The sequence below is a fragment of the Sceloporus undulatus genome, chromosome 3 (assembly GCF_019175285.1).
Source record: "Sceloporus undulatus isolate JIND9_A2432 ecotype Alabama chromosome 3, SceUnd_v1.1, whole genome shotgun sequence".
NCBI classification, from domain to species: Eukaryota; Metazoa; Chordata; class Lepidosauria; order Squamata; family Phrynosomatidae; genus Sceloporus; species Sceloporus undulatus.
Genome location: NC_056524.1, coordinates 98,049,812 through 98,068,779, shown reverse-complemented (window position 1 = coordinate 98,068,779; position 18,968 = coordinate 98,049,812). Strand labels below are relative to the sequence as shown.

The 18,968-nt window shown below is 40.4% G+C and overlaps 1 protein-coding gene across 1 annotated transcript in view; it reads right to left on the bottom strand.

Annotated features, from left to right (window-relative positions):
* The window catches only part of OCA2 (OCA2 melanosomal transmembrane protein), a 224,097-nt gene that overhangs the window by 43,830 nt on the left and 161,299 nt on the right, over positions 1–18,968 (bottom strand). Inside the window, 1 exon segment of the mRNA XM_042459282.1 lies at positions 3,444–3,537. Coding sequence (XP_042315216.1) covers positions 3,444–3,537 — 94 coding nt within the window.

The window sequence follows — 18,968 nt, the reverse complement described above, 5'->3', positions numbered from 1 at the left end:
AACCAGTGCAGGTGCAGTCATTGTTTGGCTGCCACTCCCAGGGCCCCAGCCAGTGTTGAGGAATGCTGGGAGCTACAGTCCAAAAGCTTCTCTAGGCCAACATGATTGGCCTGCAGATTGGCCACCCTTGAAATAGAAGATTAAGAACACACATCTCTGTTATGGTAATAAATTCTTTAGAGTAAATTCTTCCTGTAGTTCTTGGTCTCAGTATAGAATTTCAAACAAAAGGATCAGAAGAACAACTTCTTTGTGTCATTAAATGGTCGACATATAGTCCTAATTAGCATGATATTTTAACACATACTATATAGAACCATAAGCATGCAGTATGGCGGTAGAGATATTTGTATAGATGAAAACTAAATTAAAATGTGTGATGATGATGATTGTTAACTGTATTTTAAAAACTTCTTGAGATGTTTATAATATTAAAGTGAAGAAAAGAAACAACAAAATCAGGTGGTAAAACAATAACCGCAATGGCAAACCCCTGCTGAATAACCTTGCCCTATGACAGATTTACCTTAGGGCCAGAAACTATTTGAAGGCATACCACCACCACCACCACAAAGCAATAAAACTGTACACTATTTCATTAAAATAACTAAATTTACCAGGATAACTATGTTTGCCTGAGTAAACAAAGAAGTATTTAGTTAATAGTGGAAACACACCATACATGGAGTCTGCTTGATCGCAATTGGCAGAGCATTCCACATGGAGGACATTGCAACAGAGGAGACACTCTTCCACACTGGGACTAAACAAATTGGAGGGGTGGTGGGCTGGCCCAGTATAGTAAGCTGAGCTTCTGCTTCAGAGCATATAAACTGAGACAGTCTGTTGAGAAGGCAGTCTCTCAAATAACCTGATCTTGAGTTGTACACTACCTTTCAACTGGCCCAATTTTTCAGGGACAGTCCTGATTAACCAACCCTCTCTTGACCCACTTTCTCAGCTGCTTTTAAAATGTCACACTTTGGTTGCTGCCACGCTGCAGAATTTGACATCAATTTCATGGCTCGATCCTATGGAATTCTGGGAGCTCTAGAGAAGGTTAAATATCTCATAAAACTACACATCCCAGGATTCCATAGCATTGAGCCATGGCAGTTAAAGTGCAGTGGTACCCCGGGTTACGAAATTAATGGTGTCAAACTGTTTTAATTATCCTGTGTAGAAGCAGCCTCAAGCCCTGTCTCTCATTCTCCCACTTTCCCCCTTTGTCCTCAGCATTGTTCCAAATGCAAAAGTAGTTTGCACATCAACAACACAGCAAGGGAGGGAAGAGCAGGGGAGCAACAAAATCTCTATCAACTTCTCAGGAGGTTCAGAAAATGCAAACTGTTGGAGCTTCTGCTACTTTGTGAGTTCATCCTCATTAACTTTTGCCATTCTGACCACAGTCTGATGTTGCTTGGCCAGACATGCCCCAGTTTTCATCTGTGAAATGTTGGAGATTTGCAGATAAATAATATACAGCTATAGCCTCCGACTTCACAATTTACACAGGAATCATACAACCCATGAGTAACATAGTGAACCTGGCTTGGTAGCTAACTGCAAGTCAACTTGACTTACAACCAAGATGTACATACACACAAACTAAACAAAACTGAATTTCTCCTGAAAGCAAGTGCAAAATAAAAGTGGTTTCCTTCAGGACTACACCTTGGAAGAAAGTATTAAATCTCTGTCAACATCTCCCTTGTTCATATTATTTACCACCCCAGCCAAAAGTGATAATATTTCCCTTTTTATAAAGTTGGATATTTGGTGCAAATAGTAATTTACCCCAGATTGTTAATAGAAGGCTATAAATATATCCTTTAGCTACTCTTACTCTTACAGCAGACCGTGTTTGTTTTTATGCTCATGGGTTTTGTTGCTAATATTTCTGAACCACCAGGAGTCAGAAAAATTTGCTGGTCTACTTCACATCCCTCAGATCCTAATCTACCTTCTACTGTACAGAATGCATTGACAATCTTATCAAAATTTATAACAACTTTTAAACCATGGTCTACTGATTATAAATGTCTGAACGAATGAATGTTATTGCAATGTGCCCCCTTGGCTGTATGGCAAATAAAACAAGTAATGTAAAAAGCTATTACCTGGAAAGGATTGTTTTTCAATTATTGCTGTTTCTGCCTATTCAACCTATTGTGCAACACAGTATGAGAGAAACGGTGGGAATAAAGAGCAAATACATATGTCCAAAAGGGACACCAATTTTATTGGCTGCCTTTAAGTAGCATTCTTTGATGAACCTCAGGAACTTAAACTCAATCCAGTTCAGAGTTTCATGAGGAAACAGAACTCTTCAGTAAATGGACTGAATGTCTGTTTCTCAGATGGAGAAGGACAGTTCCATGATATGGAGTACCACATACAGAATGAGGAAGCAACTATTTTGGATTTCCTCCACCACCAAAGAACTCTGGGACATGCCATTTTATTAATGTTGCTAAGAAATATATAATAGGTATTCCTGTTTTCTACAACAAGCCTTCTGGAATCTGTCTTCTTAGAACTATCATTCTTAAAATCAAATTGGGAACACGGGTAGGTAAACATTCCTGAACTTCCTGTAACATAAAAACAGCTGGGCAGCTTTCACTAAATCTGGAAGGTATGTTTGGGGATGGTTCGACTTAAAATATAAGCTATGTGTCATACGTAATATTTGCTTTGGAGGGATCCTGGAAGGATGCCAGATATTTTTTCATTCATATATGTCCCAGAGTTCTTTGGTGGTAGTGTGACACATGATTTAAAATTTGTGTTCAAAAATTACCTTTGTTGACTTGAATTCAAAAAATTACCCTTTTCTGACATTTTGCTGTAACTTTTTAAATAAAATTTATGTCTCGGCTAGATGGATTTGCACCAAATTTAAAGGGGGTATTTGGGGTGGGGTATTTTTGTGTACACAACTACATGGTGTACACAAAAATCACTTATGAGGTGGGGGGCACCCCAGTTACTCAAAGTGTTATGATTGTTAGCTGATCAGGAAAGGCATGCCCTCTTAAGAGCAACTGAGATGGATATGCAATGTGACCAATGTCTGAGCAGGACAGTTGAAATAAAACAATTATTAATGATGGTTAATTATTCTCCCAAACAACACAGGGTACTAGTTTGTAATATAAACATATCTGTATACTGTACATCTGAAGTTATTTTTTTCATTTTTCAAGTGGTTGCACTTTAATTTGAATAGCATGCTATGAAAACTCTGTTCTGTTGAGTATCATCCCAGTAATCGATGCTTTGATTTTATTTCTGCCATTGCAGTTACAGCTCATTGGCCATCCATTCCATTTTAATATTCTATGAGCCATCCACTTGATTTGCTTTAGTTTCTATTGCAAATCAATCACCACATATAGAAGCTAATACAAATGCAGATTCTTTTGAAGTTTAAAGTGTACCTGAAAAATTCCATAAAAGAGAAGCCATAGCCATGTTGCTCTGCGATTCCTGCACAAACGACATTTGCAGATGCTCCAATCAATGTCCCATTGCCTGCCATTAAAACAAAACCAAAAAATAAAATAAATGCAAGCTAATATTTAGGTTCTTTGTCTATTTGCTTTGCCCCGAATGAGATTGCCTTGCAGACTAGATGCAAAGGGAAAGAAAAAGAGGAATCAATAATTTCTCATGCACTTGAAAGGAAATCTCCTGAACAATAACCACCTACCTATAAATAGCTGAATGTTTGCAAAGGCAGGCCTGTCTTTGTCCTCTTATTCTCAATGATGGGATGGAAGCAAAGAGGAAGAAATATAGCACTGTGTTGTCAAACTGACACCTTGTGCCTGTATACAGGGGAACTGGCTGATTATTTGCTTCATACACAAAAAGGTAACAGAAGGATAAAATGAAATTGGAAGGAGAATGCGTAGGAGGAGAGACACATCTCTGCTAATAGCATGTTTAGATATTGATTGAGAGAACAATGAAAATAGATGAGTTGTTTACATTCTGTGAAATGCTTGTAAGAAAAGTAGAATGAGTCACTTGCATTTTAAACAGGTCCCTTAATCTATCAGTACAGTTAATAAGTGACCCTCTCAAAAAGTGACACAGACAGCCTCAAAACAGCAAAGGCCATTGCATAACCATTCCAAGAAAATTCTCCATACAGTACATAATCTCGGTTCATAGGGGGAAAAAATTAAAAGTATTTTTCCTCATATAAGAGGATAGACAGAATAGACTACTGGCTGCATAACATTGTACACGTACACAGTACACCACTGTGTATTTTTGTGCACGCCAAAAGTCAAGGAAGCATTGTGGCAATTATTTTATGTACCAGGGCACAACACTGTACTATTCAAACAATGAAAAAAATGCCTTTGAATATGGGTAGAAGGGATTTCCTTTTTATTAAAACTGTCAGAATGCTTTATGAACTGGAATTCAGATAAAAAGGAGTGTATCCAGGGGCAACCAGAGCTTCTCCTGCTGCAGGAACGGTGACTCTACTGCCACACCAAGTGTCCAGATTTGGCAGGAAATGCTTAATCCTCTGTCCTTAATCCCTTTTCAACAGTTTCTAAAACAGTTACTGCAAACTGAGTTCAATGTGCAAAAGCAGGTTTGTACTCAGAAGGGAGGGAAGGGGAGGAAAATGAGAAGGGATAGAATCTTGCCCTTCCCAGTAGGCTCAAGCAAACACAAACTGCTGTAGCTTCTCCTAGCTTACATATTCTTCCTGATTAATAGCTTTTGCCATCTTAACCCCATTCTGCTGTTGCCTGGACACATGTGTACTGGCTTTCCTTTGTGAACTATTGGAGGATATGCACTCATCCTGCAAAACTGAACTCAACTCAGAACTGAACAAGAGCATTGCCACTGCAAAGCCTCTGAAGAGTGGGAGGTCTAGCCCTAGGAGAACCATGGTCAAACTGGAAGAGGTAAATTTGAAAAATATAAAAATCCTGGGTGGATTCTCCATCCTCAAAGAGGTGAATCTGCCAGCTGCCTCTGAATGCTTTTGCTCTCCTTACAAGATTCAGGATTTCCCAAACAAGTTATTTTTAAAAGAGCCAACATTCCATTTAAAAACAGAAACCCAATTCTGACGTACAGTGTATTTCTGTTTCCCTTCTTGTATCATGTCATGGAATTTGTTGTTCCTCAAGTCCCCCCTCCCATCCTGGGTACATTTTGATGGAGAACAGAATTACACTGGGATTTTAGAAATAGGATTACATACTGCCTATATAAAGTATGTGAAATTGCACCTCTGCTGAGTTGTTTCCAGAAAACACAAGACTCTTAATGCACAGCACCACTGGGAGAGGACTTTGTTACCATTATGTGCCTGTGGGCACTAAAAGTTGTTTTATCTCCCTATTTTCTGCCCCAGACCTGTGAATTAATTAATTAATTAATTAAGGATGTTGTTGTTGTTGCTGTTGCTCTGTGTCTTCAGATTGTTTCCAATTTATGATGACTGTAAGGCAAATTTATCATAGGGTTTTCTTGGCAAGATTTGTTCGGAGTGTCTTTGCCTTCCTCTGAGGCAGAGAGAGGGTAACTTGCAAAAGGTTACCTGGTGAGCTTTCATGCCCAAGTGGGATTCGTGCCTTAGAGGGATTCAGGAATGTAGTCCTGTGTTCAAACCACTACACCACATTGGCTCTCATAAATATTTAGCCAGTCAGTCCTCTAGGGAGAGATCATTTCACAATTGGCATGCCACAGATAAGAAGGCCCCCAAAACTGCAAGTTGAGCCCATTCAAGAAGAGTGATTTTACCATGGGAAGAAGCAATGGATGACAAGCTAATAAGTCCAACAAAGCCCTTGATTTGTTTTTAGTTTGTTCGGGTTTTCTTTTTCCTGAAAATGAAAAACTGTTCTGAGAGTCTGCAACTCTACGTGAAAGAAGAAACAAGAGAGGTAGGGCTAATGAACACCACCATTCTGACATTTGTATTGTTCACTCTCTGCACCCAGCTTTTCACCTTGGAATTCCACCTACATGTTTACACCCTTGTATCTTTCACAGAGTGTGGGGAAGCAGCATGGGGGTAGCTTTGAGGCCTTTTCTTAGACATCCATGGATGGAAACACGAGCTAGAAGAACTACTATTTTAATATGTTGGAAAATTGAAACATGTCAGGAAAATGCCAGCTATATTGGAACCGCCATCCTTTCCAAATTAGTGAAACAATGCAGTCCCCATCTTTGAGCTTCCAGATGAGCTGTGCTTGTGTATCATTAGTTCATAGTTATCCTAATAGGCCACTTTTGATTCAGGCAAGAAGAACTCTGCAGGGCACTGGAATGAGATTTATGGTAAGGGGCTCTTGACAAGCGCAAGGAGAGCTTGGATCAAAAAGTTGCAATTTGTGGCATGAAATGAGAGACCTGGAAAGACAGGCAGTGACAGCATCTCATCTTGCAAAGAAATTGCGATCAGAGCAGTAAGAGCAGGGAGAGGTTAGTCATGGCAGGCTGTACTTGTGAAAAGCCTGTGACAGTTTCAAAGTGGTATTAATCCCAGTAGTAATTGAAAATATATTACATCCAATTTGGTTTTCCTACTCCATAGCCTCTAGACAGAATCTGAACATTATTCCCTTCCAAGCTGAAAAAAGGCACTATCTCAAAGTATCCTGCTCGTTGTTCCCCTAGAGATCCATTAGAGAAATATTAGTTGGGCATCTGAAAGAAACGTGACCTTTTAAAAATGTCAAAATCTAACCCAAAAGGATGGCTGATGCTTGTAAAGCTTGGAAAATTGCTTTTGAATATAATCGGTTATAGCTATAATTACAACATTTGAAAATTAGTTAATTTCACTCTACTTTCTTTTTCCTCAAAAGTAATGCTTAATTACTTTTAATTTCATTACTTTTAAAAAGTAATCTGAATTCTATAAACCACAGGTCTGTAGTATATGATATTCTCTTCTCTGTCCATTCTGTCATTCATTATTTCCATGTTCTACTAAAGCCAAAATGGAACGAGAGATTAAAATTGGCCATTGTCTAGACACAGCTTTGCAATGAAGAATTAAAAAGCATTACAATAGGGTAGGCCTTAAAAGTTGGTCTCACTCATCTTTTCATGAACAGTCTCACTGCTTGGCAAACATCATTCTAATACAAAATAGGCAGGACCAGTCCATTAAGCAGAATAAAACAGCATCAGGGGACATATAGCAAAGTGGCACCATGACAGAACTAAGGCACTATGAAATATCCCTCCTGCCCTCTCACAGGACTCACCTCCCCATGGCCATATAGGAGCAGGGGATGGATGAAGAATGTCTGGATATGTGATTATATCCAGATGCATAATCACAACAACATCTTCCAGAAGCCCTGAAGGGCCACTGAAAGTTCTTGGAAAATGCCTTCATCACTGTGCACCTGGCTATAGTCATTGTCCCTCAGTCCCTACATGGGTGTGGAGAGTGAAGAACTGCAGAAAGAAGCCGGGTTGTCAGGGTATTGGTAATAGCAAGCAAGAGGAAGACAATTCTGGCATTTACAACAGCCCTGCCTCCAGCCTCCAAACATGGGCTTATGTTGAACTTAAGGCTGTGTATGTCACTAACAGGGTGCCAGCCATATATATCACAGCGGATTTGACATATCCAGATAGGCCAGAAATTGAATTACTTGATTGTTTTTTAACGTCACCAATGGCAAGAGGTCATTGTTGAATTTCCCCCCCCCCCCCGAAATAACTTTACCTGCTTTTGCATACCATGTACTTTGATTTGAGTTACTGGGGAGAAAGGGGGCTCCATTTCCCACCATTTTCAGCAAAGGTTCCTGTACCAGCTCTGAGCTACATCTGAATAGGACTGAAAAGAAATATTCAGGATCTTCAGGAAGCAACAGAATCCAGGTACAGGTGGAGGGAAGGAACACTCTGTTATATTTTAGAAACATTTCCTTGTATCAGTATACCTACTGTCCAGTTCTTCTAGATATACTAGATCTTTCCCAAAATAAATTTTAAACAACATGTTTCTTCACCAAGCTTCTTGTTAGACGAGGGAGAGTGTATTACTTGTGAAGTTAATCTAGAACCTATAATTTGATTTGTGTTTCCATATCTGACATATGACAAAAACTACCAGTAAAACAATGCCTTGTATGCAGGCAGAGGAAGAAACATTAATCCAAGGACAATGAGAACCAGTGTTGCTGGTAGGAGCTACAGAGTCTAAATAGACTTGATTACTAGTTCCTTATGTTAGCACATAAGGATGCTAGAGAATTGTATATAACACATCTCTGGGGTTATTCAGTAGGTGAAAATAATCCCTGTAGAATGTGGGTTGAATCTTTGTTGATCACATGCATTCTGAATGCATCCAATTAAGTTTGGGGGGCTGCCAAAAACCCATTTAACTTGGGATAATCAATTTCGGGTAGGGGTTCCTAAAAGATTCACATTGTCAGCTGTGTGAATAACCAATGTGAATAGACTCAAGATAAATCAGGATAAAACTCTGCATGCCTTCAATGTGTTTTGAATACATCCTCATCCATCATTGACTCCATCTTTATTTGAGTGCTGAGACGTATGACAACCAAACATGCATAGATGTGCATAGATGTGGTTCCAATTTTTTTAAAAAATAGTGTGAACAACAAAACTAGAATGTGTAAGTGAAACTATTCGGATAGTTGTGCTAAAGAAAAGCAACATCTGAATAACCCCTCTGTTAAATGCTGCATCTGATTAAAATAATCAAAGTCTATTCTTGGTATAATGTGTGGATTAACCCCCACCCACCACCCACCCCCAGTATTAGTTGAGACTGATTTATATACACAAACTTGCAATTAATGTTCAATGAAGCATGAATAAGACTTTGGATTTGACTGTGGCAGAAGCCCAAAGTTTCAACAATCCCTCTCCAAAACCTATAAGCATTCTACTACTGGCAGAAACAGTTGAGCCACCTAGCTATTTTGTCTCTTCTCTTTTGAAAGAACTTGTAAGACAATTTGACTTTCGTAAGATAATTCATGACTTTACAAGGAAAGGAAGCTACAAAAATAAGCCTTGTGAATTGATCTGTTTAAAAAGTCCTGGGAGTTGCACTCATTCCACAGATATTTTTTTCTTTAAAAAAAGTCAAAATATCAAAAAGAATAAACCAAGAAAATGCAAAGTATCAAATTTGTATGACCCTTCTTCAGGTTGTGAATTATGTTAAATAAGAAAAAGCAGGAAAGTTGTTAAGAAGCATAGGAGAAAACCCTTAATGGAGGGCAAATATGTAATTTCAGAAATGTAGAAAATATAAAATCAAAATTAAAACAGAAACATTTTACAATGACTCCTTCAACTGTATGTATAGTATAGAATTGTGGAATACATGTGTGCTACAAGATATTACAATTTTGCATTAGAGTCCCTGAAATTGCTTAGGCTTTGGCTACTCAAAGAGGCAAGTATCCAAAAATGGTAAAAGATGAAGAAGAGTAAAGGTGGTCCAAAACCAAATGGAAAGGTAAGTTGAAATTGCCAGATGTCAATCCGGTTAGCTATGAACCATTTCTATATATCCAGTTCTCTCTCTCTCTCTCTCTCTCTCTCTCTCTCTCTATATATATATATATATATATATATATGTTTTGCATATTTGACTGGCATTTTGCTAATCTAAAATATTTTTCTTAACCTACACAGATTTTTGGTAGACTAGAATAATTTGCACTTTCACTATTATATTGTTGTTATTGTTTGTTCTTGTTATGCCTGTTGCCTCCACACACATGTTCCAGAGTTTCCAAAATGACAACTTTGCTGTATTGCTTTTCATCATATCAAAAACCCAAGTGTGGCTGGATGCTTACTTGACAGCTTTTCCTCTCTCATTTTATAAAATGCACTACATAAATGACAACACCTTCTGCATACATTTATCCTTGGCATCTACAAAACTTTGAAGTTAAACCTTCAACAGAATTTGACTCCAACTTTCAATGGATACAAATTGCATCTCTGCTTTCTGATATATATGCCATCTTTGTTTTTACTTCAGTGAATGGAGTGTGTACATTCCCTCTCCCCCCACCCCAAAAAATCATTCACTTGCTTACTCATGTAGAGACCTCACTCCCTTCCCTCATCCCTTCTATGCATACATTGCAGATCTCACACAAGCAAGTGAACAAGAGAATGATAAGGAATGTGTGCACTCCATTCACTGAAATAAAAACAAAGATGACACAATGCTGATCAGAAGAGGGCAGAGTAGAAAGAGTAAAAACAAATGCAACAAATGGGCAGGGGAGAGGAAGAGGGAGAAGGTAGCCTGATCTAGCTGCTCACCACTGATCTCATAGCTAAACATACACTGAGGTAGAAGAACATGGCAACACAAACCAGGCCTGCCAGAACTAACCAGTCCTACCCACCAAAAACTTCTCTCACCTCTGGCTCCATACCAGGGCTGCCTCAGAGTGCCAGCCACACATAGGAAAATTCAGTTCAGGGTAAAATATGAGTGTTTAAAAATTGTATTAAAGTCCTCTGAATCACATTCTCTGTAAATTCACAGTGACTTCCCTGTGAATATTCAAAAATATTGTGTGCCTGGTATGTAGTCTCTGTGAAGCGAAACCATTTTTTTTTTCATTCGTGTAGACAAGCCTTCCTCTGCTTTGAAATGTAAAACATCTCAATGTACTAAGGGGTAGAAGGGCATCTGAGGGGGTGGCGGGGGGGGGATACTGTTAAGTATTTCTGATTTCAAATTTCCTAGTGGCTATGACTTCCAAAATCCCCAACCACCATAGTCACAGGTGACATTCAATGGGAAATTCTGGGAACTGTACTCCCAAACAGTAACATTAACAAGTTCTCCATATAAATATTAGGTGTTGGTCATTACCTTTAAAGCCCATCATGGCTTGGGTCTAACCTACTTGCAGGGTTGCCTTCTTCTGCACACTGAGAAAAATTTACTGCTGCCAATAAAGACTAGACTGGCTGCAGTCACCCAGAGAGCCTTTTTTATCTGCCGCTCCCAAACTATGGAATAGCCTGTTGGAGGAGATCTGAAACATTACCAATCCTGACAACTTTAAAAAGGCTGTCAAAACAGATCTCTTCTGACAGGACTTCCCTGTGTCACCTACCCATTGATATGGACCACTACATAGAATACCCAAGATATCTATTTCTCTGTTGTTGACTACCCTGATGATCTAACTGGTGTTTTATTATTGCTATTGAAGTGTTATCATGTGTTATTTTAGGTGGGAATGGATAATGGGATGTGTTTTTTCTGTATTTTACTGTATAAATTTTACCAATGTTGTAAGCCACCTCAATCCAGCTGGAGAGGTGGGATATAAATAAAGTATTATTATTATTATTATTATTATTATTATTATTATTATTATTATTAGTATTTCTTATATATTATCATTAGTTACAATCATTGAAAGTAGGTGCAATGGATAGCCATACCCTAATCCAGCCCTGTGGTGTGTGTTCCCAAATTCAGGTTTCCTGAGGACAGTCAGGGAAGCTGTAGATGAAACAAATAGAACTCGAGTCCTAGTTAATAATAATAATAGGTTTTATTTATATACCGCCCAATCACTGGGAATCCGAACAGTTTACAACAGAGGGGATAATAGACGGTTCCCTGCCCTTAGGCTTACAATCTAAAAGACACGACACAAAAGGATAAGGGAATGGTGGGGGGAGGGGATCAGGTCCAGCATTCTTATCTCCCTCTGAGGCCTGGACCAAGGCAGATGGACTGCAGGGAGGGCTGTTCTTCTTCAGGCTAGCCCTGGTGGAGCTGGGCCTGCCTGGTCAACTCCCTCATAGGCCGGAAGATGAAAGTTATGGAGGGAGGAGTCTCTTTCTTCAGGCTAGCCCTGGTGGAGCTGGGCCAGCCTATTCATTCCCTCCCAGGCTGAAGGATGACAGTTATGGAGGGACGAGCCTCTATCTTCAGGCTAGCCCTTGATGGAGCTGGGCCAGCCTATTCACTCCCTCCCAGGCCGAAGGATGACAGTTAGAGTTAGGGTTAGAGTTTTAATTCCACAGCATCTGTATTTGGGTGTGGGGTGCAGTCTAACACTTTGCTCTGTTGACTGGGAAATAGAAGCAAGCTAAGATCCTGGCAGGTTTAATGTCATGTGGCAAACATGTCAACCAGTGCTTAACACTCATAGGCCTGTTACAGACAGGCCAAAATAAAACTGCTTCGAGTCACTTTGGAGGTATGGTATTTCAATGATGCATGCGTCCTAAGAGGCCAAAAGCCGCATCAAAGCTGCATTCAAGTCCTTAGAACTGGAGTGTGGCTTTGGTGCAGCTTTTGGACTCTTAGGACACATGCATCATTGAAATACCATACCTCCAAAGTGACTCGAAGCAGCTTTATTTTGGCCTGTCTGTAACAGGCCACAGTCATGTTTTCGGGTCTTAGTACACAAAGTTCTTTGTAGCTGACTACCAGTGCTTGTCTTCACTGGCTAGAATACTTTGAGCTGCCCCAAGAGTATTCTGGGCCCAAATCTGCCACCCCCTCCCACCAGTCACTGTGGAGAGAGCTAAAAGCTTTAGAAGGGACAGGAGAAGTCCAGTAGTGAAGAATGTGTCAGTATCCTGCGGGGTGTACAGCCAAGAAGGCTGGGGAAAATATTAGAAACCACCTGAGGAGTAGATATAAAGAGAGCTGAGCTGAGAGAGCTGAGCTGTGTTTATTGATAGTGTAACAAGTAACCTATGAGGTTAATAGCTAAGGAAGCTGGGTATAGGTTCTGTGTGAAACAAGACAGTGAAGAAACGTATCTATATACAGTGGTGCCTCGGGTTACGAAATTAATTCGTTCCGCCATTCCTTTCGTAACCCGAAAATTTCGTAACCCGAAACACTTTTCCGTTAGCACTGGAAAGCCTATAGCTGCACTTTGCAGCATTTGAATTTCACGCCGAAATGAATTTCGTAACCCGAAAAATATTTCTTAACCCGAAACAGTTTTTGCCAATCCAACTTTTTCGTATCCCGGAAATTTCGTAACCCGATCATTTCGTATCCCGAGGCACCACTGTATATATTGAAGGAAAGAAGTAAATGTGCAACAATGGAACTAATTCATACATTGTAACATAAGCTTGAGAACCATCCACTAAGAAAGATACAGAAATAAGTTCTGAAAGTAAATAAAGTTCTGTCCTTTGTGTGCTGTAAGGCGTTGCCTGAAGTAATTTACAGATAACAACAAACGCACTAGCAAGTATATTAGAACTCTTCCAAAAGTAATAAGGACAGTTATTAATAAATACACCTCAGTTAGTGGGTGGATAGCTATCACATATAAATTGGTGCCAATCAGTTGGGATTTAAAAGATCAATTGTGCTGGCATCAGGCAGATATTCAGTGGAGTAGGATCTCCACAGTAATGTTTTTAAAATTCAGGGTTTGGCCCTGTGTCATGTAATCAGGATACAGTGAGCCCAGGGCAATTCAGAGTAAATAACCCATGTAGTCAAAGCCCTCGGTGACACAGCAGGAAGATGTAGAGTAAGGGAAACATAAGCAGGAAACCAGTGGAAAAAAACAAGAGCATTGCAGAGTAGAAGTAGTTGGGGTTTTTAATGGGTTGACTTTTGAATATGAACTATCAAATTCAGGCTGTAAATATAGTTGGCCCTCCACATTTGTGGCTTTGACACATGGTTTTGATTATCTGCAAGGTCAAGGTGGCATGCACAAGCACTCCTCCTCCTCCTTCCTTCCAGGCTTTTCCCCTTCAGAGGAAAAAGCCGAGGAGGGAGAAGCCAGAAAGGGTGCAAGTGCCAAACCTGCCCCTTTCCTGGTGGGAACAGCTGCCTTCCCTAGGCAGCTATCCCACCTCAAAAGGAGTGGAAGGGAATTGATCCTCCTCACTCTTTTCCCAGTGGGATAGCTGCTTTCCCCAGCACAATGGAAGAAGAGTAGCACACGGGAAGGAGAGTAGCACACATACCTGCTCCTCCTGTCCTGCCTACCCGTCTCTTTAATTGGCTTCCTCGTGGAGGGGTATTCGTGTTTTTTACACATTCACGGGGTCTTGCACCCCTAACCTCCATGAATGTGGAGGGCTGACTGTAGTTGTGTATAATTTATTCAGAGTGCTTTATAAAGCTCTAGGAAGCGCTTTTATAGCAGAACTACATCAAGGCTTCTCCTAGGCCAAGGAAGGAAAATGAGTGGAGAGTCTTCAATACAGTCAGCCCTCCATATCCATGAATTCAAACACCCAGATATTTTTTTTAAAAAAACCTTGATTTTGCCATCTCAAATAAAGGGAACCATTTAACTAAGCCCACTAAGGTGTTGAGATCATTGGGAGAGGCCCTTCTCTCTGTCCCACCACCCTCTCAGGCTCATTTGATGGGAACAAGAGAGAAGGCCTTCTCAGTGCCTGCTCCAAGCTTTGGAACTCCCTCCCTAGAGAGGACAGGATGGCTCCATCCCAGCTCACCTTTCAGTGGCAGGTAAAGACATTCTTATGCTGCCAGGCCATTTCAAGCTCTTCGGGGAAGAATCTCTTACAGTCGAGCAGAACTAGATTAGTGGCAATGTCCCAAAGAACCTTCTCTGTTGCCCCTCCAAAAATCTGGAATAATCTCCCTGAAGAAATCTGCCAAATATCCTCAATTGAGGCTTTTAAGAAGACGGTAAAAACAACTCTCTTCAGGCTCCCCTATCCAGACTGACTAAGTCATGAATGAAGAAACCTGTCCATATGTGCTCCTATGTTTTGTTGTCACCATGTAATGAACAATGTTTCTTTGATATTTTATGATGTTGTATTACTTGATCTCATTTTACAAATTGATATTTTAAGGAGGGTGGGATAGAGGGAGGGGAGACTTTGTTGTTATTTACTTGTATTTTAAAATCTGTTGTTACCCACCTTGATTCTCAAAAAGGAAGAGGTGGGATATAAATAAATATTTTATTTATTATTATTATTAAATGTTGTGCGTTTTAAATTTTAAGGTTTGTATTTTCAACATGTTACATTTTAATTCATAACTCTTTTAACTTTTTTAAAAAATTAATTTTATATTTATACTTGTTAATTTTGTATTGTTTTTTAATTGTACTATTTTTTAAATTTCCTGTTGGCCATTAGCAGGACATAAGAAAATAAAACGACAACAATAACACAACCCCATTGTATATAATGGGATTTTAGCATCCATGGAGTTTGGTATCTGTGGATACCAAAGGCCCACTCTACTATAATACGGAACAAAAGATTCAATGTGCCTGAATACAATAAAAGGAATCTGTTTCAGATAACTCCTGGCCAGTTCCTTACTAAAAGGAAACACATTTTGCAAAAGCTTGGCCCCAACTTCAGGCTGTGAGGTTGTGTAGATGAGGATTAACTGTAGACAGAAAACTGTACTGCATGAATTCTTTGAATGACTGGCTGGCTGACTGATCTAGTATTTTCTGTGTTTTACAGCATATTTATTTGTTCTCTCAGAAGACTGCAGATACTGTTTCTTCTGAAATGCAAAACCCTGTGCTCCTAGTACCATGACTACTACTAACAGATCAAAAGCCTGAAGCTGCTAAAAACGTGCATGAGTATTATAGAAATTTAAGGCTTGCAGACTAGACCCCAAATGCACTCGGCTTCAAAGCAGATAATAGAATGACTAAACTGGAAGCAGATTATAGTTGAGACAGATGAGTGGCTCGCTGAAGAAGACAAGAGAGAAGAGGATTATACCTGAAACAGAGAATAACTGATGAGCAGAAAGAAAGCATGTACATTAAGAGCAAATCAAAACAAGTGCACAACATGACACCTGGGGGGGAGAGAGAATAGGAAGAAACTCTGCATTCAAAGCAGTGGAAGGGAGCATTAAACAACAGAAGCACCAGAATATAAGAGGAGATTGGAAAGTTTTACATTTGTGAATGGACATTAGACCACTATGGCCCCAAACAGACAGGCTAAATAAAGTGGCTTCCGGCTGCTCCAGGGGTATGGTGTTTACATGATGCATGCCCCCGCATGCCCCCAAAGCATCCAGAAGCTACATCGATGCGGCAAGAGCTGGCCCAAAAAGGAGTGGGTTAAATCCACTCCTGCTGGTGGCCCATTCAGCAGCCCACTTCATGAATGGGCAGTGAGAACACTGCAGTTCTGTTGTGACTGACACCAGAGCGGCCCTGTGTTACATTAAGAACAATTTTCCTTTTATAAGCTAATCAGGAGAATAGAAAGGTAGAGTGACATAGCAGTGTGAACATAGGATCCTTCAAAGAATCTTTAATTGGCAAACTATAAGCACGTACATGAAATCTCAAAATAAAGTATAGGTTTGCCTTTTTTTTCCATTAAAAAAAGTGAGAAGAATTGTGTTACGTGAGCCTGGAGAGAAAGCATTAAGATAGCAGCAAGAACATTCTTACATTAACTGCTGCTACAAACTGATAATTAAAATTTTGCCTATGTTTGAATAGAATATGCAAGATTTATAGTATAAATTTGCAGCAGGGGTTAATATCAAAATTAATAACAATTGCCTACTCTGGCAATTATGTTGAGAAAGCAGAGCAATAGTAATATGGTGTATAAACAGAAATATTTAAAGCACAAACTACTATATAAGAATTCTAATACACTAAAATATTTTTGAGGGGCCAAAATACCCTAAAGGCATCAGATCCTATCTTGAGAGCTAAGAAGGGTCAGCCCTGGTAGTACTTGGATGCAAGACTCCCAATGAATACCAGGTGCTGTGGGCTATACAGTGGGCTGTCGGTATCCACAGGGGATTGGTTCCAATATAAACATACCCTGCGGACATCAAAAACTGTGGATGCTCAGTATGGTGGGACTGGCTTCCATGGGGGAGGGAGGCATGCCTCAGCCTCCGCTAGTGCCCCAGGACCACTTCTCAGGCAGGCCACTACAGGTTAAAAAAAATAAATGTTTATTTACTTCAATCCATGGTTGCTCAGATCCACAGATACTGAATCTGCAGATACCAAGGAAGGAATTGGCAAAACCAACTGTGGTGACTTGGGGGCCTTTCCCTGGAGCCCTTGGCGCCCTGTACGTGGCCCTTTACTCCCAGGGAGTCCCCTCGTCACACTTTCCCCTCTAGGATCTCCTAGATCTCCATTCTCACTCCCTGTTGAGCAGAATGGGACCCCTGGAGGTCCTATAGTCGCGCTGCCACCACTCAGTGAATTAATTCCTCCCCCCACACACACTGAGACTTGTGAGGGATAGAGAGAGAGAGATCTAGTTTCAATAGCCGAGTCTAGGCACGTGTATAGGAGTATAGAGATAGCAGATGCTTTTTAAGAAAGAAGTTTATTTTAAAAAGGGATAGAATAGGGTAGAAAGAATTTATAACACTCTTGCAAAGCCCCTTTGCCTTGCAGGTCAAAGAACATAGTTACAGAATTCATTCCAGGCAAGCCATTGTTACAAATAACAAAAGGCCTAAACGCACTAGCTACCACATTCCTAACTACTCACAGAAGATGGGATTTGTAGTCCTTTTGAGTTCCTGGATGCAGGGAGGGCCCCCTGGCCTCTCGACCTGCATTCCCTTGAGTCTGTGTCTCCCAGACTCAAAGAGACAGCATCTGGTTTCCCCCCTCAGGAGAGGATCAAGGGAGAGACAAAGGACCGCATGGCTGCACAAGTCCTTTTAAAGATTTCCCATAGAAAGTTCTTGAATCTCGCGGTCCTACTCTCTGATTGGTCCATTAGACCTTACATCAGCTATGATGTCACAGCTCATTAGCATGTGATGTCATCTCTCATTAGCATGTTCCTCCTCCCAGATTAACCCTTTGTAGTTCAGGAGAAGTTCCCAGATGACTGGAGACCCAGCCATCACACCAACTCTGAGTATTCCTTGCCTATGAATACCCTATGAAATCCATGGGGTCACTATAAGTCAACAGGAGACATAAAGACACAATATATTTTTTGAAAGATGCAGGCGTTCATCCTCTTCATAAATGGCAAGTGACCAGTGCAACCTTATAGCAACACTGAGATAATTGTGTATAATTATGCAAAACATTTAAGCTCATACAACCAAAGATCAACATACTCGATGCTTTACACGGAGGTAAGCAGAGAAAAATATATGGTGATGCAAGAATGAATGACAAACTGAAATGGTAGATATAGATTTTATATTACAGTGGGACCCTAATATCCACAGGAGATCTGTCCCAAGTGGGACCTCAAGTCCAGTTGTCCCCATGGTGTCACATGCACATGACCATGCCACCATTAGGGAAAATGGGACTCCAGATGAAGTCCTGCTGTCCCTAATGGTGGTGTATCCATGTGTACGCCCCACCACTGGAGACAATGGAGACTGTCCCTAATGGTAGCATGGCCACATGCACACAATGCCACTGGGGCTTAAATCCACAGATGGCAAGCCCGTGGATAAGAAGGCTCCACTGTAATGGATGGGCAGTTTATGCAGACACACAGTAGGAATCCAGATGGCACCCCTGTTTACTGTAAAGGGCTTTTCAGGGACAAGACTTAAAGATTTAATTTTGGCCACTGTCCAGCAATCAGATACAGCACTGCCAATATCCAGACAAACTAACACAGAATTCAGAAAGGTAATACAATCTTCAGAAAGATAATACAATCATATGGTTAGAAGAATCAACAAAATAGCTGCCTGTATAGATTTTGTACCTAAAGAAGGCTCTACATGAAATGGGATACTACCACGATTCCTGTTGTGTACCCATGGGATTACTATTAAATATACCCATATTATTTCTGTTTGTTCCTTTCAGTACCATCGTTCGGCCTCTGAGGGAGAGAGAAGGCTGGCCCAGTTCCATCAGGGGCTAGCCTGAAGAAAGAGGCTCCTCCCTCCCTAACTGTCATCTTTCGGCCTCTGAGGGAGAGAGAAGGCTGGCCCAGTACCA